Source organism: Alligator mississippiensis, chromosome 2 (assembly GCF_030867095.1).
Source record: "Alligator mississippiensis isolate rAllMis1 chromosome 2, rAllMis1, whole genome shotgun sequence".
Lineage (NCBI taxonomy): Eukaryota > Metazoa > Chordata > Crocodylia > Alligatoridae > Alligator > Alligator mississippiensis.
In genome coordinates this window covers 182,041,426-182,064,821 of record NC_081825.1, presented here as the reverse complement: position 1 = coordinate 182,064,821, position 23,396 = coordinate 182,041,426, and the positions used below count along the sequence as shown (strand labels likewise).

The window sequence follows — 23,396 nt, the reverse complement described above, 5'->3', positions numbered from 1 at the left end:
TATACCTACCAATACAGCCCAGTATGCCATTAGTCTTCTTGGCAACAAGGGCACGCACGCTATGGCTCATATTCAACTTATTGTCTGCTCTAACCCCAGGTCCTTTTCTGCAGAGCTGCTGCCCAGCCAGTCAGCTCCCAGCCTGTACTGGTGCATAGGGTAGTTCCATCCTAAGTGCAGGACTTTGCACTTGTCCTTGTTGAACTTCATGAGATGTCTTTTGGTCCAATCCTCCAATATGTCAAGGTGTCTCAGAATCCTAGCTCTACCCTCCAGTGTATCTACCACTCCACCACAGCTTAGTGTCATCTACAAACTTGGTGAGGGTGCACTCCATCCCATCTTCCAGACTGTTTATGAAGATATTGAACAGAACCAACTCCAGAACCGACCCCTGGGGTACTCCACTTGATATTGGCTACCAGGTAGACATCAAGCCATTGACTACTATAGTGTGAGCCCGATGATCCATCCAGTTTTCTATCCATCATACAGCTCGTTCATCCAGCCTGTACTTCCTTAGCTTGCTTGAGAGAATGTTGTGGGAAACCATATGAAAAGCCTTGCTAAAGTCAAGGTATATCACATCTACTGCTCTCCCCATATCCACAGAACCCGTCATCTCATCATAGAAGGCAATCAGGTTGGTCAGGCATGACTTGCCCTTGGTGAGTCTATGCTGACTGTTCCTAATCACCTCCTTCTCCAGGGACTGAGGCGAGGCTGACTGGTCTGTAGTTCCCTGGATCCTCTTCCTTCCTTTTCTTAAAGATCGGCACTATATTTGCCCTTTTCCAATTGTCCAGGACCTCTCCCAATCACCACGAATTTTCAAAGATAATGGCCAGTGGCTCTGCAAATCACATCAGCCAACTCAGCACACTCGGGTGCATGTCCAGCCCCATGGACTTGTACATGTCCAGCTTTTTTAAATGGTTCCAAACCTGTTCTTTTGCCACTGTCAGGTGCTTGCCTCCTTCCCACAGTGCACTGCCGGGTGCAGTATTCTAGTTAGCTGACCTTGCCAGTGAAGAAAACATTGAGTTCTTCAGGCCCTTCTACATCATCTGTCAGTAAGTTGCCACCCTCATTCAATAAGGGACCCACACATTCCCCCGAGGTTTCTCTTGTTGCTGACACATTTGTAGAAACTGTTTTTGTCAGCCTTCACATCGCTTGCTAGATGCAACTCCCATTTCATCTTGGCCTTCCCCAATTTCATCTCTGCATGCCCAAGCAATGTTCTTATACTTCTCCCCAGTAGTTTGTCCAAGACTCTATAGTTTAGACACTACGCTATCCTTAAGCAAAGCCTACAATTTTGTCTTAAATTCAGGGATACAGCATTCCCAAAATAAATAGCTTCTCTCATCCAAAATAATTTATAAGCCAGACAGCATTATTTTATGTTGCCAGTGCAGTGGCTATCTGGCTACCACAAACCATTAAAGTGCCCTGTTAAAGATTTCCTTACCCCACACAGCACTTTGATGGGTGCTGCTATTTGGCCTCGTGTCAGGCTGCTCAAAAAGCACCCCAGAGAACCTGTCCATCTCTCATGTGGCAACAGCAAGATTCCCCCTTTTGGCCTCACAGATGTTACGCAAAAACACAGAATATGCAGCAACAAGAATATTTTGAGTAGGCTCTGCCTGTGTCATCTAAAACCCCCTATTTCTATCAGTTTTTTTAAGCTAGCAAAAGTCTAGTCCACAGCTATCCTGCACCTGCTCAAAGGATAGTTAAATTTTTCCTTGCTGAAAAACTCAGGTGCCCCAACTTCAAATCTCCAGGAAAGCGAAGGCTAGATTAGATCTGAGAATCACAGTGAACACTACAACCCAACTACATCAACATGTCAGTCTAGGAAAAGCTGTTCCTGCCTGCGGCTTGTCAATAACGCGCATTATACAAGCAACATATACCATCCCTGAACACTAATAATGCCAGCAACAGCTATGGTGAGCCAGCAATGCAAGTTTAACTGCATCCTTCCTTTTATCTACTCAGGGGAAAGTGAGGGTCAGAATCCTCTGGTCCCTCCCATTTTCCATTGTCCAGTAAAGGGAATCTATATACATTAAATATGATAATTACTAGGCAGTGTACACCATCACAATCCTGTGCAGCAAAACATAGTGCCCTTGGCATACCTAATAAGGAGCATTCACCAACTGATAAGCAACACAGAGCTTTGGTTACTTATTTTTGTGCACTGGTAAAACAGCTCTCATTCTGGGGTCTCTATGGAGCAAGTTCAGCATTCAAACTTTAGGGATGAGACTGTCCACATCTAAAGGATCTGAATGCATTGGTCACCATCCAACATTTGCACCACAATCTGATCCTACTACTTGGAACTCATTTCACAGCCTCAGAACCATTACTCCCATGTGCTGTTGGTAACGATAACTGTGACTGCTGACCAGCTTCATTTGCTGCCTATGTTCTCCACTTCTGATATTCGTTTATTTTTGTATGGGCAACTGCCATGTTGGTAGTTGTGCTTTTTCACAGTAATTATCCTGTCTCTGAAGAAAAGAGCCCTCTATATCGCTGATAGCGAAAGAGCAGAAATGAAAACTGAGGCAAAAGAGTACATTACAAGATGAACTATGGGGACTGAAGTTCTCTGAGTTCTCAGACAAAAGTGCTGATATCACACTACAGGCTCCAAAGGCTGCCATGAGGTAGTGAACCAAATGCTGGCACAGAGAATGCCTAATTTCAGTGCCAAATTTTTTTGTGGATACTATGAGGACAGGTCACACCTGCAAAAGGAAATTAGAAGTAAATGCATTCTGCTGAAGTGGCTACCTTTTTAAATATGATCACTTGTAAAATCATATATAGCATGGGTAGGCATTGTTTTTTGGCTGGAGTGCCAAAAAACCCATGTCTACCTTGGAAAGTGCTGGAGTGCCGACATGCCGGAGCAGCTGTTTGCAGCCTCCCAGCTGCAGCCAGCCCAAGGAGCCCCGTCTGCTTGCAGCCTCCTAGCCACCTGCTGGGAGCAGCCTGGGCTCTATGGCTGGCAGCAGCTGCTTGGAGTTTGGGTGTGCCATGCTCAGCACGCGTGCCGGGGGTTGCTGACCCAGTATATAGTTTACTGCACTTAACACTACAGTCAAAGACATGGAAGCACACTTGTTACGGGGTTTACTATGCAGTAGGGCTATGCAAAGCTTTGGTCACTGATTTGATTTGGCGAAGATTCGACTTGATTCAGTGGCTGAATCTCTAAATCTAAACCAAATCAGGAGACCCTTTAATCTCTCAGAATTGAATCAGAACCCTCCAAATTGATTCAGAGAGATCCGACAACTTGGACACAAAACATTTAAAGTTGTGTCTTTCTACATACCTCAAGGTACCAGGCAGCTCGAGAATGCCATGATGCTGAGGCGGATGGAGCATCCTACAGGAGTGTGGGGGGGTTCCCAGCACACTTGGCAGCAGACCCAGAAGTGGACCAGAAGCACTTCCAGTCCACTTCTGGGTCCACCGGGGAGCAGGCAGGGGGCCCCCCGCAGCCAATCGCCGGGGGAGGGGGAGAGTGAGTGCGTGTGCACCTGGCGTGCTCGGCAGTGGACCCAGAAGTGGACCAGAAGTAGTTCTGGTCCACTTCCAGGTTCACCGCTGAGCGGGGGGGGGTCTGCAGTCCTGTGGGACGCTCTATCTGCCTCAGCATCGCAGCATTCATGAGCCATACCTGGTACCTCAAGGTATGTAGAAAAAACATTTAAAGTTGTGTCTATGGCTGAATCGCTGCTGCTCCAAATCAGCATCAAATCTTCAGATTTGGATTCGGCCGAATTGAATGGGGACAGTGATCTGAATCAACGAATCGAATCACTGTCCCCGATTTGGGCCGGATCCAACTCCAGTATGGCCCATTTCGCACACCCCTACTATGCAGTTTAGAACAAAGATCCCCATTCTCTTCAACAATGAAGGCAGGACCTAACCAAACAGCAGAGCCTAACATAGGCATTCCCTCATCCATGATTTTAGTACCTATTTCACTTAGTTGAACTTTCAGTGTAGTATCTTTTTAATGGAGTGTGGACATTTTAAAACATGGCAAGGAGGGATGTGTACACTTTTGCCTTCTAGCCCTATTTGAGAGGGTTTTCTCTCTAGGCCTGTTCAACGTTCCACTGACAATAAAGAAGGGGAAACAAAACAGAAAGAGATCTTACAGCTTTTTTTGTGTTTTTAAAAAAATGTTTTGACATAGAACTCCAACCTAATTTTGAAAGGTTATCCTGAGAAAGCTTTATAGTTTTCATGAAGGCAAGAAATGGCTAAAACCAGGTACAGAATTGTCACCTACCATGCAAATCTTCCTATCCAATTTCACTAACAGTCCAACATGTTATCTGCAGCCATCCTGTAGTCCCAGTGCTTGGCTCCTCTGGGCCAATACTGCTGTGTACAAATACTAAAAAGTTACCCAGTCCAGTTCTGCTACATGGATTACACATACTTGTTAATTTATTCTGATTTTCACTTGGCATCTCTAGATGAGAAAGTCACTTTTCTGAAGGTTCATCCATGATGTAAATAAAAATTTGCATATTCTGTGTACAATAATTTCATAGAGAAATTTGCCATGTAAACTGAGAAGAGACCTGCCTGTTAAAATAAGTGGCTTATCTGCTATCTTTAATAAATAAAGTAAAATAAAAACATTATTTCCAACCTATTCCTGTCCCTAGCATGTTTATTAAAGCAAAAACAAACCAGTCCTGAAGCTCTTCACTGACGATGCTTTGTTGTTGAACATGTCCTGCAGACTCTGAGATCCTGAATATACAACTAAATAAAAGCAAAAAACTCCCACCGATGCAGAGTTTAAAACTAGGTTTATAATTTCCTATTTTATTGGCATGAATGTATTTCTAAACTTAAAAACCCTTCTGGTAAGTTATCTCAATTTCTTATGACAAAATTTCTCACAACACACAAATATTTACAACATATACATATTTTTTCAGTCCTTTACACTGGATCTCAAAAGACAAACATTTTTATAGGTTACCACAGAACAAAAGCTGTGACTTAGATTTTTTTTTTTTAATTTCATAAAACTATCATAAGTTAAAGTGAATAGATTTCTTTAAATTCCTTGTAGCATTTTACAAGTGCAACAGAAAACTATGTAGAACCAATTCAGGATAGCTGCAGTTCATTGGATAAATGTTGCCTGTTGTAATCACATTGTTTCACAGCAAATTCTTGAAAAAATAAGCACCAATCATTCTTGCAAAGAACAATTTTATCTAAAAGTATTGAAAAGTGTTAAATACAAGGTGTTTAATTTACATAACAAGCAATAAATACACCATATCCAAACTTGTATTCTGCATACTGCTACCCTGGTACATATAATGTACTAGAAAGTCAGCAAACTGTCAACACCTTTTAATTTTTTTTTTGTTTTTTTGTTTTTTTAAAGAAATCAATTTGACTTCCAACCAACGGTTTGCTACTATAACAAAGGCCACAAACAGTACGTCTGGGACAGCATACAGTGTTAAAACTGACAAACTCCAAGAGGGGAAAAAACATCTAGCAAATAAATTGAATAGCTGTAGATCATTGCTGGTGATATTAACATATACTAGAAAACCTTAATATGTTGCTACTATGATTTTTTTTTTTTTAATTATTGTTTAGTCAGATATTGTAAGAGCAAACAAATGCTCTTAACAGGTTAAAAACAATTGTGTAGCCACATTATTGTGTTCTCATTGTCCTGCATGGAAAGTTTTGATGTCACTCTTTAAATTTTGCTTGAGCCTTTATTTTACAACAGAGCATTACCTCTTACTCTAACTCAGAATTGCACATAAGGAGGCTATTAAAAAGTACAATAAAAATCTGCACAAATCAGACTTAAGAAGAGTCAGTATGCTGTACACTTTCTACAATATTATGTTGATAAGTGACTAAACAATAAAGAAGTGCTGCCACTAAAATTTTCAGAAAGTTCTTCAGTTGAGGAATAACTGAATGGAATTATTTTTTGTTGTTTAAAAATGGACATCCTGGTCAATTTAAGACCTGTGAGCTTATGCATTTAGCCTCAATGACTGATCTTCTCTCCTTCTGGAAGAAATGTCAATGTCTATTGAATCCTTGCCAACTATGAGCCTTAAACGCTTAGCTGGAGGAAGAGGAATAAAATCATCTTCAAATTCATCATCATAGTCATCCTCGTCTTCGTCATCCTCTTCTGAGGAAGATTCATCAGCTGTTTCCTCCTCATATTGACCATAATCATCCACTTCCATTCTTGACCCCAAGAGAGAGAGTGTATCACTACAACACATGCCATTTTCATGAAGGTCCTCAGAGTATGCCCCTCGGTTCTCATCCTCTCGTTTTAGCTGTATCTTTAATTTTGTTGAACTATTGCCTGATCCTGAGTTAAATCCATTATTTAGCTTTGCTACATATAAATTATTATCTTTTTCATGGTCTTTACTTAATTTGATGCTTATCTTTGAAGAATTCATCCCATCATTTTCTTGGTCATTTGCCTTGCTGCTGCTATCATGGCGCCTACGAAGAGTCAGTTTGGGAATCCCAGAGCTATTTTCAAGGATTAATTGTGCATCATACCTAGTGATTCGTCTTTTCTTTTTACTTTTTGCAGTTCTAAAGCCATCTTTTGTTTTAAAATTGTCAGATGTAACAGAGCACCCACCAGACCCAGAAATACAGTCTTTATAGCCAACAGGCATGTCCACTACATTACTCCTCTCTCCAGGTTCTGGATGAGAACTGATCAAATCTAGTACTTCATCTTTGCCAGGTGTACTGTATGTAAGATCAGTTTCTTCTATTTTTGTAGAGGATTTCATAAGTTTTCCTTGTCGCGATTTCTTTTTGGATATTCCCACATCAGTTTTCTGGCACCTCCCCTCCCCTTTATGTGATGTTCCATGAGCCAGGTCGTTTTCATGAATTATGTGAGACTGCTGCTCTAAACTATCTGATTGTGTCCCAGTCAAGTTATTTTTATAGCCATCCAACATATTTGGTTCAAGCTGTAAGTCAGAGGTCTCCTTCAAATTCATCCTTGTTCTCATTGACCTCCTGGTTATATATGTGCAAGGTGATATTTCACCATGCTCATGAGCACCTTTCACAGAATTTAGTTTATATTCTCTTGCTGCATGCCTTGTTAAACATCCACTAGAGACTGCAACTTTTACTGGTCCCTCAGTTTCTTTATCCTTTCTAATGGGTAAGTTTTTATATAGAACTACTTTAGGCTCTTTGAGAACTAAGTTTCCCATTTCGAGTTTTCTTGAGGCATTCTTTTGCTCTGGCCTTTTACACTGATTTCTCAACTTTATTTTTGAAAGTAAAGGCTTTGCAGGCTTCTTCAGTCTCTTTGGTACCCTGGAATTATTTATATGAGTTAGTTTAGATGAGGTAGAATTTGATGAAGCTGGAATTCTGGACATAGACTGTCTTGTTAATGCTCTACTCTTGCTGTTCTTTTTTATACCAATTGAAGATTTTCGGTTAGCTGTTAAAAAAAAAAAAAAGTTGTTAAGACATGTTAATTTAACCTGGCTTTTCACCAGGTACTTCAACCATCTTTATGATCTTGCTTTTCATGGAAATTTGCAGAAGTCTTATTTTTGCACTGTGTTACATTATGATTTTTAATCAAATGAAAAAAAAACTGCTAGCTCACAACTCTGGCCCATATGTTACTGCCTAACAGTGCCCAAAATTACATTTAAACTTCAAGTTTTGGAGAGCCTACACTTAAAGCTTGCTTCTTGATAATTTGCATGCAGCAACCTTTCCACCTCATCCTCCAATTCTACTGTATATTTTTCAAGCACAGTTGAGAATCAGAGCTCTGGTCTTCTGCCACATTTATGCTAGGGAAGGGGATGAGATTATTTTTTCTTCTAATGGTTTGGCTCCTGCTCTCCTTGTCAAGTTCCACACTGTGTCCCTTACACAGAAGAGTGCATAGAGAAGCTAATCTGCCCAAGGAGAGCCACATTTCTAAACCACTTTGATGGTGGGCTAAAGAGCTGTTTTTTAAGTTAGCACATTTCCTGCTTTTCTTTTGCATTTTGGCTTTTTTTTTTTTAAAACAGGGAATGGAAATAGTGCCAGCATGAAATCACAGCAGCAAATAGAAGCTAGAAAAACCTAGTGCATTAAGCAGTTTGAAGTCTGCCTTGACAAGGCAAACATAATTAGAGTCATTTATGTCTTGCCTTAAAAGAAAAAGGTAGATATCTCAAAGATGCATGACTACAAAGCCCACCAGTCAGTCACTGAATAAAAATCCCTTTGAATTTCTTTTAAGATGACCAGCTGTCAACATTCATTTCAGACTATAACTGAACTGATCAACTTTCACCTTACTGACAAAAGCAAGGAATATAAATGCCCACTTGTTGAACAACTGTCTAAAGAAAACAACAACTTCCTTATTTAACATATACCAAGTTTATCTGAATCCCATTTTTCCTATACAACATCAATTCCTTTACCTCCCTGAAGTTTCTTGTTTAGGAATAACTCTTATTTCCTAAATTGTATTTTTATACGTTTACTCAAATTTCAAAACATGTACACCCACCCCAATTGAGACATTTTGTTGGTATTGCTTGGAAACAGGATTCATATGGAAAACATGCAATACAAGGTATGTTTTTCTTTATTTCTTTCCTTTCATTGTTTCTGTATTTTTTGTTGTTAGGAAAAAACTGAACTTACAGTTTCTTGGATGAAATAAGTTGTGGGCTGTTCATTGCGAGTCTCATCAACATTACACATGTTTAAAGATAATTTTCTCATGAAAACAAACCCCATAAAAACAGCTTCCCCTTGCTTACTTGCATTAGCTTTTTCCTGAGTGGTATCTGCATCAGTGTTAGAGCCGACAGATTGGCTGTCTGAGTTTTTGCTGCTGTCACCCAACTTTTTAAGCCTGTTTAAACGTTTATCTGTTTCTCTCAGTCCATATTTGCTATTGATCACAGGAGTAGGTGCTGGCAGGCCCACTCTTGATTTAAAAGCACCAGTTCCACGTCTATAAAAGAGAACAGCACATATCAACAATTCTCAGTATAATCAGATAGTTGTTTGACAGTATATACATCGTTACAATCATAGCTATATTCAGACAACCTTCTTAAAACAACTGTATTACCTTAGTTTAAGATTTTGCAGGCAGTTCAGGTATTGATAAGGTAGGGGATTTAAATGCATATTTCATTTCTAATTAGGGATAGAGAAAACTGTTCCCGAATTACTTGAAATTGATTCTTGTCTTTTGCAATTACTTTCCCCTTTTCTGTAAACAGGGGATGAGCTCAAATAAATGTGTCTTGGTGTGGGAGTGTTGGAATAAAGTTGCAACTTTTATGGTCCAATAAATGAGGAATTTTTGCAGGTAGCATCTTCTATTGAACCAATTGCATGTTTTTTTTCCTCCTCTCAGACTTGAAGGAGGCAGCACTATATTCAAAAGCTTGTCTAAGGCTATCCCAATCATGCAGAAGGTCCAATAAAAAGATATCACCTACAAAAATTCTTGTGTCTCATTTTAGTATTATTTTCATAATTCAATTTGCATGGAATGAAAATTCAGTACAGTACTTCAAAGGACATCTGATACGAATTCTGTTGCTTAAGATTTCAACAGGAAATTAACCATTATTTCTTCCCACATTTGCCTCATTGTAAGAGCTGCTAACACCAATTTCTGGGTTTTTGGTTTAGCAGTGTTGGTCTAAGGGCACAGGCAGGCAAGGTTCTTTGAGTAGATGTGGTATCTTTTATTAAACCAACTGAGTAGTTGGAAAAAAGTTCTTAGCAAACAGAAACTCCCTATGCCTGAAGGGTGACTGCGTCCAAAAGTTTGCTAAGAAGTTTTTTCCAACTACTCAGTTGGCCTAATAAAAGATATCACATCTACTCAAAGAACCCTGCCTGTCTAACAACAATAAGTGCATTTGCTCCACCCTGTCTACCTCTACATTTAATAGCAACAGCCAAAGTAGACATAATGGTATAACTACCCCTTTACATGCATACTTTTCTTTGGCTGATAAAGGTTTAACTAATTTATTATCAACCCCATACTCATGGGCCAGCATTTCTTTCCTTCCCCAGGGAAAGTGGAAACAGATGAAGATTCATCAGGTCTTAAGACTTCCTTTTCTCTTTTCAGTTCTAAGTCACCATGACTATTTGTGCAGTGGAAGACAGATTCCTGCTACCTTTAATTGCTCAGAGGGGTTGGTTTTCAAAGTAAAAAGGACAACCTGCTTGAGGTTCTAGTGTACTAAAGGAAAAAAAATCCTTGAAATATAGAGTGGAAGAGAGATAAGACCAATATAAAACCTCTCATACACTGCACTGCTGACCACCAGCATGCCAACCTAACCTTCCCTGAAAATTAACAAGTAGTAGTTTGATATGAATTATGTAGTGGCTTTTTTTTTAGTTTTAAGTTCTGCAAATCATTGGGAGCCAGATGGAGGTATCAGGCTGTACCTAGAAGAAAGGGTAACTGGCTCTACCTCAGGGAGGAATTGTGCCTCAAAAATTACAAGTATCTGTATTCCCTGCTTTTGAAAACACCTGGGGGCCTCTTCTTCCTGGAGCTTGATTTCCTCTAACCAGCAAAGAGGGGACAGAGCAGAGACTAGTTCCATTTTCTGCTAACATACAGAATTAAAAGAAGACTGACTACAGCTCCATTCTTAACCAGACAGGAGAGTAAAGGGATGAAGCACAGCAAATTAAGAGCTATTGATAAACTACACCTCAGTTCAGATGCATTTTGTAGTGTCTTAGGTTGTTTGCCTAAACCAACTTGATTGCTACTTCGCAAAAAGCTGAGAAGGAAGCCAAATTTCCCCAGCCTTTTCAAACCTTTAATCTTTTAGAACTTCACAGTCACCATTTTGAAAATTAAGTATTAGCTTAAAATGGATTCACACAGCACAACTAACAATATAACTGGTTTCCTAAATATATCAAGAGCAGAAAGAAAAATGATACACATGCTATCTAATAAAATGTACACCCCCCCCCCCATATGGTGTTTCTTCTTGCAAATACACATGGAGAAATACACATAATAGCATGTATATGTTTGTACATGCACGTAAGTAAAGATTTTAGTTGGCTTAGAGAGATCATTATGGTCTTTCCAATAGTATGGTCAAAAAGAAGCTTTTAAAAATCTATTATTTTAGTTTTGAAAAATTAACCCTGGAAGCTGCAAATGTACATATGCCTTCCTAAGAATTAATTCTGCTGGCATACAAAGGGGCAGTTAGCCTGGCTGCATACTTTGTTTCTCAAAACAAGACCTATGTTGGTCTCATTTATCAGAACTATTTTAGAAACAGAAGCAAGTGAGCAGTTCAAGCCATCTGTATTTTAACTTTAAACTTCCTCTGAAACCTGTTGCAGCATCCCCTGGGTGACCATGGAAGATGACTTTGAAAAGCTAAAATTGTATAAAAGTATTAACACACTGAGGATGGGAACCTAAAACTTCTTAGGTTTAAAGATCTTCAGTTATCAAAAATGCTTGGTTATAAATGAAGAGTCTGTACTAAGACAAGGGATGCCAGTAGCATGACAAGAGTTAAAGGTAAGGAAACTGGTCCTCCCTTTCTTATACAGCAATCTCCACCACCTTGGATGTCAGTGTTGGAAGGAACAGATAATACGAGCTAATTCTGCTGTCTGTGCATTTACTGTACGTTTTAGCTACAAGGAAGTAAACACATTTTTGCTAATGGATCATCCACAAGTCATGTTTATGTAAATTCCCTCTTCCTTCAAAGTGGCCTACCCACATAACACCAGCTTGGGTAACAACAGCATGGCAAAATTGTCAGCGTCACAAACAAGCAGTGTTTCTCTTGAATTGCATAATGACAACATCTCATAAAAAGAAGGAAGATAAAATTCTTGAACTATTTAAGCAAGTGGCACTAAACCACTTCTTAAATGAGTAACGGACTATTTTATTTTTAGCAACTTTCTTCCCTTACAGCTAGCGCAACAAGAACAGAATCTTCGCGTTTCTGAACACGCTACAGAGGACCCAATGATAATACCTGGAAGGTGCCCCCAGGAAGGGATGAGAGCTATATGCTTATGTTGAGAATAGGTACTTCAAAACAAAAATTCCCTGGAATAAAGACATGAGAAATTGTGAAATTTTCTAGGTTGAGGCAGTGAAACAGCTCACTAGTGTCACAACCCAAAGTTGTGATTTTTTGTTTGTGCGTGCTTCGGCACTGCTAAATTATTTTTCCCGCTAAATTGCAGCTTCCTTGCACGGTGGAGTTTTCTGCTGCAGAAAACAACCCCGGTGCAACAGAGAATTTCCTGCCAATTCGAAGCTTTCTTTGCATGGTGCATTTTTTTCGCATCCAAGAAATGCATGGTGCAAGGAGTTCCCGCCATTTGTATGAAGATTCGTGCCACATTATTGGCCGATTCTAATACACGCACACGTGGCGGCTAGCAATTGGCTTGCTAGCCGTATAAAGGGCTTGGGTGGCTTCCGCCCAAGTCGGGGAGACAGCAATTGGAGTTCGAGGGGGAGAGCGTGAAGATCTCTAAGCGCTGAGGATCCTTTCGGACCCAACGCTTTTCTTAAAAGGCAACAGAGGTCTGATAACCGAACCCGCGGAGCTTCAACAACTCCGGGGAAAAGAACGAACAGCCTCTAGCCTCTTCCCGTTGCTGATAAATTCCTAGACGTATCCCTTCCTGCATCTTAAAGATATGAACCCACGGAGCTTCAGCAAACTCCGGGGGAGAGAACCGAACCGAACCCACGGAGCTTCAGCAACTCCGGGGGAGAGAACCGAACCGAACCCACGGAGCTTCAGCAACTCCAGGGCTAGAACGAATTTGTCGTAGTCCTCTAACGAGGATTTAAGCGGAGCTGAACCTGGAAACTGTCCAGCCTACACCACGACCACCTTTGGTGTAAGTAAATAATCTTTAAATCAACCACTACGCATCCGTGACTAATTCTAGCTCGCCCCCGGTCTTCTCCGGCCCCGCGTGCCCGGGCTGCTGGCCACAGCCCGCGTGCGCAAAGACGGGCCCGGCTCGCCCCTGGCCCGCACAACTAGGAAAAGTATGGATGAATTTGCCCCCATTACTGCAAAATGACAGGACTAAGCCAGTACTGTCCAGAACAGCAGCCATCTGTGTCTAAAATGCACAAATTCTAACAACTATAAAGACTGTGAGAACTACTCCTCCTGTTTTCACTGAAGAGGGACACATGAACAAGAAAGATCAAAGTCGATGGAAGAGAGGGAACACTGTGGGGGATGGGTAGGAATCAGACCAATGATTTCTTTGGAAATGAAGGCAACAAAGTTCACAGCTGAGCTGTGGAGCCTTAGACAGCCAGGTGTTTTTACCATTCTTTGCCCCCCCTCGCCCCTGCAAATCTTTGTATTTCATAAAGTCCTGATGTCTACATTGTTTTAACTTAGCAAAATATAGACCATTTTTAAAATCCTTAAAAAAAAAAAAATGCAAGAAAAAATACGATTATTATTATTATGTTATTTACAATTCTTGGACAGCCAAAGGCAGTGAACCTTCAGCTTTGCAATATATCACATCATCATCCAATATACCACGTCTTTCAATAGCACAAACCTTTCACATGTGTAACATTCGCAGTATTCATTATTCTCTCCAAAAAAGCCATCCCCATAGTAACAAGAGATTTCTTCTCCAGGTTCAATGTCTCTTAGAGCTTTCACACATGCTGTATCACGGCCAGTTGATACAAACTGGAACAAAAGTAGTAATCACTAATGTTAGCTAGCATTTGTGTATAAAACAAGTTGACATTTTGGTGGGGAGGGTATTCTTTACGTGTGGGTTGTTTTTTTTTAATGCTTACCTTACAGTTAGGTCTGCAATCTGAAAAAGGTCCAAAAGACAAAGTCAATTAACTGTTGATAAGACCTGAAACATGAATAGTTATAGATATCTAAAGTAAGGTTTCACTCCGACTTCAATAGCTGCTAGAATCGCAACTAAAATACTCAAGGACATTATATTAAACAAGAAATTTTCTGCATCAAGAGCGGGCATCTTGAATCATTTTAACAAATCTCAGCTTCTCAGTTTTGTTTCTGTTACACATTCAATTATTTTTCCTTTAAAAAATGACCAGCCAAGGAAAGTCTTGCTTTTTCCCCTGTAGGTACAAAACTCAACAGAATCAGTGAAGTTTGTTTGTCTAAGCAATGAGCAAGGAAGACGGCAAGTCGGTCACCTAGGAACAATGCTCCTTACAGGCTACAGCTCAGGCCAGGGGAAATTTTTGTACAAGGGTCATGTGGTAGGGCCCAAATCTGCTGTTTTACTGATTCTCAGATCATTTTCTTGTCCGTGTTTGAAAGGAGAAGACAGCCCTCCTCACAGCTTCTAATTAGCTTCCCAGTGCACAGCCCAGCAGCTCTGAACTGGAAACTGACCAAGATTTAGGCCCTAAAACCAATACTGTACTTCAGACCATGCTAATTATATTAAAGATACAAAATTCAGAATGAATCTAAGCAACATTGCTACTTTGAGACATCCCTTACATGCAAGAGGATTTTAAACAGAATTGCTTCTATTACCTGATGCTTTTTAAGTCTTGTTACTTACCATGGTTGATAAATGCAGCAGGACCAAGCCATAGTTGAGCACAGTTTTTCCGTGTAGAATACATGACGCTGAAGTCATTTTCTCCATGTCGGAGCAACATGTTCTCTTCCATTTCTGACAGTTCGGCAATACAGCCCACTAATAATTCTATCTTGTCATTTCGCTTCCTAAATGTTAAAAGATAAAGATAAGTATTCTAAAAGTGACAAAATATTGCAAGTAAACAGCTTTCTTACCAAAATTAAAATTTCTGCACAATGAGAAATGCTAAAAGAACTTAAAGTCTTAAATCAGCTAATAGAAAGCACTAACGGCATTAAAAATTAAAACTGTAATTATTTAAGATAGAACAAACTTTTGTCGAAGAGCTTAGCCAAGGTGCCTGTGCGCCTCCTACGAAAGTTGCTCCCTTACACTGCTTTACACGTTAATAAGGTCAGCTTTTGCCTGACAAAAGCTGGGAGTTTTCAATTCAAGCCCTACCACTGAAATCACAAGAAAGCATTTAAAAATATATTAGTAAACCCGTAATGTTTAAAAGATAACCATGCATTCTGTTAATTTTGGAACTTTCTCTGCATGTACTTAAGCTGTATGCATTTTAGTTCACATTTAAAAGGTTACACTCAAACACCTAACAAGGTGCTTAGCTGTTGCTGAACAGGCAGGGATTTAAGTGCCTTGTTGAGCAAGGGCATCTTATTTTAGATCCTCAGAATATTTTACATGCACAAAGCTGTGTGTTTGTGTGTGTGTGTGTGTGTGTGTGTGTGTGTGTGTGTGTGTGTGTGTGTGTGTGTGTGTGTGTCTCTGTCTAAACTTATGTGCCTGTTATTCTGAACACACGTGTGTGCAGTTGAGAGGAGATAGCTTCAGGCTACTGCAGGAAAGGTTCTGGTGTCAAAGCATGGAGTAGAGTTATGGGAAAAGATCCCTTGTCAGGTTAAAGGAAGGAGGCACTGAACCCACTACACTATTTTGGACATAGAAACATGGGTTCTACACTCTTTCCCGAGGTCAAAGGAAGCAGCAGCAGCAAAATGGTTGACTGTTGGAGCTTCCACAGCCATCTGGTACAAGGACGCCAATGACAAAGTTCCATCTGTTTCTATCTTTCTACCCAACACTGAAGAGCTACTACACAAAGATATACTAGAAGGTGAGGCCCCATCATCTCCCCCCTTTAATGATATCTAATGATAGAAATGGGGAAACCTATCAGTTCTGTGCTTCTTCTCCTTCTCCTTCATCCACCTCTTCTTCTGGCTAGAACAATCACAATCACAGCTTCCTGCATTTTGAGTTGAGTTGGGGGTCTTGTGCCTGTTTAGGACACAGCACAAAGAAGCTTTCTTTTGACTCACATGGGAAGAATGCCAATACCATCTCTGTACCCCCTGTGATAAGTAGATCTTCAGAGATAAGGCTCTTTGAAAAAGAAGCATGCTCAAATGACCGGAATGAAACCCTGAACCTTCAAGTATCAGACCCCAAACTCTCAAAGGTTTAATGGGTGGCCCTTGGGCTTTCGCCTAACCACTGCTCCCCTTCCCCTCCCACACCCTACAGCTCCAGCTGCAATAGCAACCAGTCTCCAGGTTCCCCCCTCCCTGCTCCAGCTGCCACTCCCTGCCTTCACCCCAGAAGGCAGGACAGTGTGGCAGCATGGGGAGCTGAAGGTGAGTCTGAGGCCATGTGGGTCATCAGACACCTTTTAAATAGCAAATCCCAATGCCTTTATGCCTACCATAGCTGTTCTACAAACCCTCAATTACTAGTTTCTTTTCAATGTAGGCATGCCAGGTCTGTAACAAGACTCCATCAGGATTTCAATCCTCTTATGCTAGACATTCACATTCCCATTGACAAGCTGTTCTTTTGAGTGGAGTTTCAAATTCTCTCAAATTAGATTCTATCAATCTGAATCTGACTCCACATACACCAGACACAGCCAGTCCAGAAACCAAGTATGTGAAGCAAAGAAGTGTCCCAAAGTAGATGTTGCTGAGCTCTTTAAACAGTCTTGGGTCTGAAATCTTGTTCTATAACGAGTACAGATTTAAAGCAAGTCTCCTGCTGTTTATACATTTGGGTGATGTCTGTAATGACTACCCAAGAAAACTCCCAAAGACATGGAAAATGAGTTAAAAACCCACCACACAATATACAACAAAGGAAGACACCAAGGGCCTGCTGGACCTTAGTGGTCATGACGAACTGGAGGGTGGTCATAGATGCCTACCTTCCCCTTGCTCCCATGTAAGATGAGGATGGGTGCAAGTATATGGAATTTATTATGCAACAACTGACTGGTCACACACACATGCCCACCCTGAAACATCAATTACAAACCTCAATTTACCAATCTTCAGTTGCTTGCAATTCTAATTCTATAGCTGTTGCATTTACAAAGATTTTTATGCCCCTCCTCCCCTTTAGAAAAAAAATAAAAATAAAAATTAGGTATGATTTTCCTAATTGCTAATCACAATACTTGCCACTCTTTTGTTGCAACAATCTTGGCTCCATTTTGCTCTGAAGAATATCGATTGCAAGGTAAGATCTCAAATCCACTGTCAGTTGCAAACATTCGTAAATAAATAAATACCTGCAATGGGGGGAGGAGGGGTGGGAGAGAGCAAAGAAACCACTCTGCTGTATTAAAAGTGGAAGAAAATTCACAAAAATTTCTTCCATAAAACGTTGAAAGTTGATTAATTAAAAAACCCACCATTATTAGATTCATCTTTGAAATCAATATTGCTTTACTATATTTAGTACTTTTAAATTTGTGGACTTCCAAGATAATATTTTAACTGTACATATTACCCTAGTCTCTTATTTTTCCTTCAAAACCACTTGAAATTGTTTACTTTGATAATCCACCATGGTTCTGATTAACTCAATATCAAACGATACCTCAGGTGGCACTACAGTCCAGCTAGGAAGACAGGAAGCAGTGGTTTAATCTCTCACTGAACTTATTAGGAAGTTCTTTGGGGAGTTAAGAGGATTTTATGATTACATGTATTTTTTGAGAACAGTCTTGCATCGGTTCTTTAAGGAAAAGTCCAGTTCTCTACTCCTCCTCTTTACATTGACATTAAGCCCCAAGGGAAGAGAAAAGACCAGTTACTGGATTCAGTGACTGCTCTATTAAGTTGCAAAAATATATATGAACAATCTGAAAGTGTGCATTAATTATAAATACACCTACATGTTCTTTGAACAACCTTTCCTGCATTTTGTTCTTGTTAAGAAAATAGTGCCGGGCCCAGTCACCTGACGTCAAGGACTTGAAGGCTTTTTCTAAGTGCTCATCTTTCTTAAAACGTTCAATCACCTCCTTCAATTCCTCCTGCCTTCCTTTTATGGGTCGAAACCTGAAATAAAAATAAAGCCATTCCAGTCAACTGTTATCCATCCTTATTTAAATCTTTCACATAAAGCTTTTCCCCACTGGTGGCAAGGATTATTCACCTCTGAGCATCAAGGAACTAACATCAGGTAGACCTAGTTAGATCCCTCATTTCTAGCACTAAAGCAAATCTGAAACTTTAAAGAACATTTATTCTGATGAAAACTATAGTTTACTTATATAGTAGGTCTCAGATAAGACCAAGGCCCAATAATACCGAATGATGGTTTATTGTCTGCTGCTTGACATTCAGGGAGAAGAGATGACACAGGAAAATAAGAATTTTCCATATCCTTCCCTTGCTAGTCATTTCACAATGGACTAGTACCACTGCAACTAAACTGGATCAGGCATCATTACTCTACCCTATAACACTAAAATTGGAGAGCTACATAGCACTATTAGGCCGAAATGTTTAAAAAATAAAAACAACAACAAAAACTCGTCTTCAGATCAACGGCTAAGAAAAACGGTACAAACAGAACTTAAGAAACAAAGCTCAAATGAATCAAAAGACTCATGGAAGAGCAGAACTACATCAGTGTTTGACTCTAGGTTGTAGACTGCTTCAACAAAAGCTTTCGGTGTTTGCTTTAAAGATCTAAAAATCCCCACAACCTGCAGGATACTGACAAGTCTATCATAATCCCCTATAACTATTTTGCTACTAAATATGGGGAAAATAAAAGTATTCCTAGAGGTTTCCGGCCATTTATCAGTGCCCTCAGAGAGGGCAACACTGTATATTTCTATGGTTCACCAACTCTACATTTGCATCCATATGAAGAACGCATTCCACAGTTTAAAAATCTATCCATGAAAGCAAACTAGTCCAACAGAAAAACCTCTCTCCAAAAAAATGGACTAATAAAAATAGGATTACTGAACAATTATTGAAATGTGAAAGCAATATTATTAAGCATTACACAGAAAACTATTATAGCTAGTTCCCTTGATCTTGAAGATCAGAAAAAGGAATGAATCTACCTGTCTCACCCACAGCAGATAAATTCTTGGTGATGGGACAAGCATTTCTTCTGTATTGCCGGCAGGAGGCCGGGACTTTTTTCTAAAACTAGAGATGCCCAAGCAATGCAACCTCTAGCCTTAGTAGTAGGTAGAAGACATCTAGCATTTATTCAGGAGTGGTTTGTGACTGAATTATTATTATGTGCAGTTTGAATGCAAGTACACAACATACCTCAGTGGACTTTTACTATAGTGACCGGGGGGACGGACCCCCCAACACCCTACCAAAAAACCCCCAAAACTTTTTATGCAGCTCTTTGCCATTAATGCTGCTTAAAGCCACAACCCACCCCCAAAACATCACTTTACTTTCAGCTCTGTGCACCCCTGCTCCCAGCACAGCACATGCCCAGAAGAGGCATTGCATCAGTTTGACCCGGCTCAATCAACATCTGTATAGCTCACATGCTTTAGCAGGGGGCTTTTTGGCGTTTGCTAATAGCTGATTGAATCGGTTACTAGATAAAAGTGCCAAAAGGCCTCACTTGAAGTGTACAGTCTATACAGATGTTGCAGGAACCGAGTCAAACTGATGCAACGCCTCTTCCTGTAACGCACTTGTTTTGTTGTTGTTTTTTTTAAAAGTCTGTCAGCAGCCTAAATGCCTACCTGTTTAAACAAGACATCACTATGTTGTTTAAGAAAGGAGAACATTCCCTACATGCTTACAAATTTTACATAGTTTCTTGAAGCTTGCAGTTATTCCAGTATCTTCATTAGGGTTTTATCATACCGATTTTAATTTTGTTTCATTACTGACTCAGAACACCTGTACTTAGAGAAAAGTATGACTTTTGAAGGAAATTTAAGTTCAAACAGTCTGGTTGAGCTTTCATCCCATTAATTTTTTTCTAAAATGGGTTACTGAATCATTCATATGCTTGTTTTGTTAACATTTCAAATGTTTTCAGTGATGCGTGTTCTGATACAGCAAAGCTTGCATTCATTTTATTTGCTACTCGTCTCAGAGAACACCAGAAGTTAAGGACTCTGAATGCTCTTTAGGATGAGGACAACAAAAAGTTTAATCAAATCTAACAAAAGATAAATTGGACTGTTTCCTGCTTCAGAAAAATACTATAATCTTTATGCCCTTGACACAAGTGGGAGGCAGAAGAATGGCTGCATAATAGTAATGCTGCTAGTGATGGCAGTGCAAACGGCTGCAGTTCCATGGTTCTACTTTTATACTAGCGTTTCATTCATTGCCGGGTCCATTTGGTACGCTCTCCTGGAACACACACAGTCATTCTGTAGATCATTCACATACTGCCAAAAGATTGGTACAGCAGCCAGTAGAACTTCAAGCAAAGAACCTTGCAAATGTCCCTTTATAAGTAGTGACAAGATCACTGCTAGACTTTTTATTAGTTAGAACAAAGTTTAACAAGGTGGCAAGATTTGGTTCAAGACTACAGGTGTTCACTAGTAAGATTACAACCATTTGCTGTTGATATTTTTGGTTTAAGCCAGACAGTTGAAAGTGGAACTCTCCATTAACAAAATATACCTAAATAAGGGAGAGAAAGAGCTGGGTCTTGAACATGCTCTGGAAAGAAGATTCAACTTGGAAATAAAAGTATATGAATTAGTCAGGTTACATTTCTGTTCATTCTGTAACACATTTTAAGTAGACATGTTAAGGGCAATCCCTTCTTTTTTGGGGTGCTGGAAGGAAGGTAGTATCTGGATTTAATAAACTATACGAAATGGACTGTTCTTAAGATACAAATGTCAGAACATTCCAATGGTGGCTCCTAAGTTGAAGTGGTCACTAACATTAAAATTGGGACTTCTTTGCTCCGATTTTCAGCTTCATCTTTCTTTTTTTCATTTCTTTAGACAGCAGCAAGATAAGTTTAATTGGCCAGAAGTACAAAGTACACCAAACGACCATATAACAGGACTACTGTAGGCAAACGGCTTGCATACACTTATTTGCAACCAACATGATAGTATCTTTCCTGGTTTGTCCTCTACAACAACTCCTGAACTGACTAAATTATAAGCAATACCTACAATTTATTTTGAACAAAACATTTCCCCTCACACCTGTATGACTGACGACAGAAGTGAAAAACGAGTACTTAACCCACTCTACTAAAGATCAATTACAAAAGCATCATGCAGGAGTCTCATTCTTAAGTCTCCTGACTCCAGCATGAGTGCCAAGCGTTGTTACAATCTTTTGGCAGTACCTGGACAATCTAAAGAGTGACTGAATCCTGTTCAAAGAGAGCATACAAAATGGCAACTGCTGAATGAAATGCTATATACAGGCATTAAATGGCTGGTTTCCACTGCCATCAGTAGTGGCATTACTGGCATGCAACCCTTCCTCTTCTGTCTTCTACATGTGTCAAAGGCACAGCGATTACAGTGTTTTCATTGGTTCTTAGAATTTTAGTTCTCTGAGGCACTTTTTAGACCATTTTGAAGACTATACTCTATTGATACTGCTTCACCCAAGAGGTCTCAGAATATTCCAGCCAGTTACTCTGAAAGCAGAAAACAGTCTTTGAAACTCCAGTTAGACACAAAAAGTTAAATGTATTAATTTTTATTAAATTTATATAAAAATACCAAAGAAGTAAACCAGATAAAAATGGAGGCAGGAGTGTCTATAAAGCAAATTGCGCAGATCACTGTCAATATTAAAAACTCCCAAATTCAGAGGAGAGGTGGAGGGACAGGTGACCGAGAAGCTTGCACACTATCTTAAAAAGTAGTAACATTACAATGTAAGCAAATTTCCCATTTTTTAAAAGAGGCCAAGAGTGCCAGATTGTCACTCTTAAAAATAAGTTTGAAGGAAGTCTCAAAAATATACTATTTTAACACTGCCAACAAGAAACATTTAATAAATGAAAATTCAATTAGGACCCTCACCCCCCACCCCTCCCAACACACACACACACACAGAGTAAAAACTGGCTTGCAGCAATAGGAAGTATACCAAAGTAACAAATCACTGGCAAACAAATTTTGTCTCTTCCTCCTTCAGAAACAAACTGACAGGGTATATGACCTTTGCCCAAGGTCATATCAGAGCAAAAAGAGTTATTGAAAGAATCTGTAGGCTGACTCTAATTGCTCCTTTACCCATGTCCATGACTGAAAGCTAAATTTCATAGTAGGCTATGGGAAGTACCCTCTTTAAGACTGACTGAATCATGGAGATATTTTCAAAACACTTAAGATTATTTCAAAAAGCCTTCAACTGTTTTCTATGTTTTGGATAGAGCTTGGTACCTTTCAATACTAAATATGAAGTGTCAAGCCCAGCCTAATATCTAACACATGATAAGAAATATAGAAAGATCCTTTTGGATGAAACTTGGGTTTAGTAGGAAAATACTTTCCTGTACAAGTAAATCTATTCCATCTACAGGTGGGATGGAAGTCTTGTTGCTCCCTCAACCAGGATGATGACAAAAATTTGTTTAGAAGGAATGGATTGCTATTTACCAAATCACAAGCAGCAGAGAAATATTTCCACTGAAGCATAAACATTGAAATTTCCCTAGCTGGCTGGCAGCAGCATATACATAAAATAAGTGGAGACAGTTGTGTATCCAGAAGTCTTGAAAAGAAAAAAAAATTAAAGAACCTCCACAAAACCAGCACCACCGCCCCCCAAAAATCCTGAAAGCAATCAATTGTCAAACAGTGTGTAGACTTGCAAAAAATCAAACTGGGAACAGAGCTCTTGAGGTGCTGTACTCCTGTAAAATCACAATGTGTAGATAAACTGTGTATGTGGAGCACTCCTAGTGTTTAAGGCTCTAAAGCTATGCACAATGGTTTCCTGCAGCATTTGAAACATTTCTAATCAAAACACTATACTAGAAAAGGCATTGTTAGGAAGGAGACAAAACCCAGGTGACAGTAAACAATAGATATCTGGGAACAGGATGAGGGGCACTGAACCCAGCAATGTCCTCGTTACATTCAGATGTTTGGCACCTTGCTTCAAGGGTATTGAATCCATATCGAATCCTGACAATTAGAAATTTATCAAACAGCCAGGAGTCTCGAAATCCAAAATGCTGATGAAGGCACTGACCGAACTCAGATGTGTGCTTTCGCAACATACCATATGGCAGGGGTGTCCAACTTATTTTGCAGCCTGGATTGGATCCAAACTACAGGGCTGTCTGTGGACCAGATACAGCCCACAGCACATGGCAGCATGTGGCTCTGGCACAAGGCAGGTAGCACAGCTCCGGCTCTCACTGCA

At 39.8% G+C, this 23,396-nt stretch overlaps 1 protein-coding gene across 1 annotated transcript in view; it reads right to left on the bottom strand.

The window, feature by feature from the left end:
- Positions 1–4,851: 4,851 nt before the first annotated feature.
- The window catches only part of KMT5B (lysine methyltransferase 5B), a 47,902-nt gene continuing 29,357 nt past the window's right edge, over positions 4,852–23,396 (bottom strand). The window contains exons 4-10 of the mRNA XM_059722528.1: positions 17,927–18,092; positions 17,204–17,317; positions 14,710–14,872; positions 13,955–13,974; positions 13,705–13,841; positions 8,883–9,079; positions 4,852–7,546 (exon numbers count right to left, since the gene is read on the bottom strand). Of these exons, the coding sequence (XP_059578511.1) occupies positions 6,078–7,546; positions 8,883–9,079; positions 13,705–13,841; positions 13,955–13,974; positions 14,710–14,872; positions 17,204–17,317; positions 17,927–18,092 (2,266 nt within the window). The 3' untranslated portion in view covers positions 4,852–6,077. The remainder of the gene's footprint in view (positions 7,547–8,882; positions 9,080–13,704; positions 13,842–13,954; positions 13,975–14,709; positions 14,873–17,203; positions 17,318–17,926; positions 18,093–23,396) is intronic.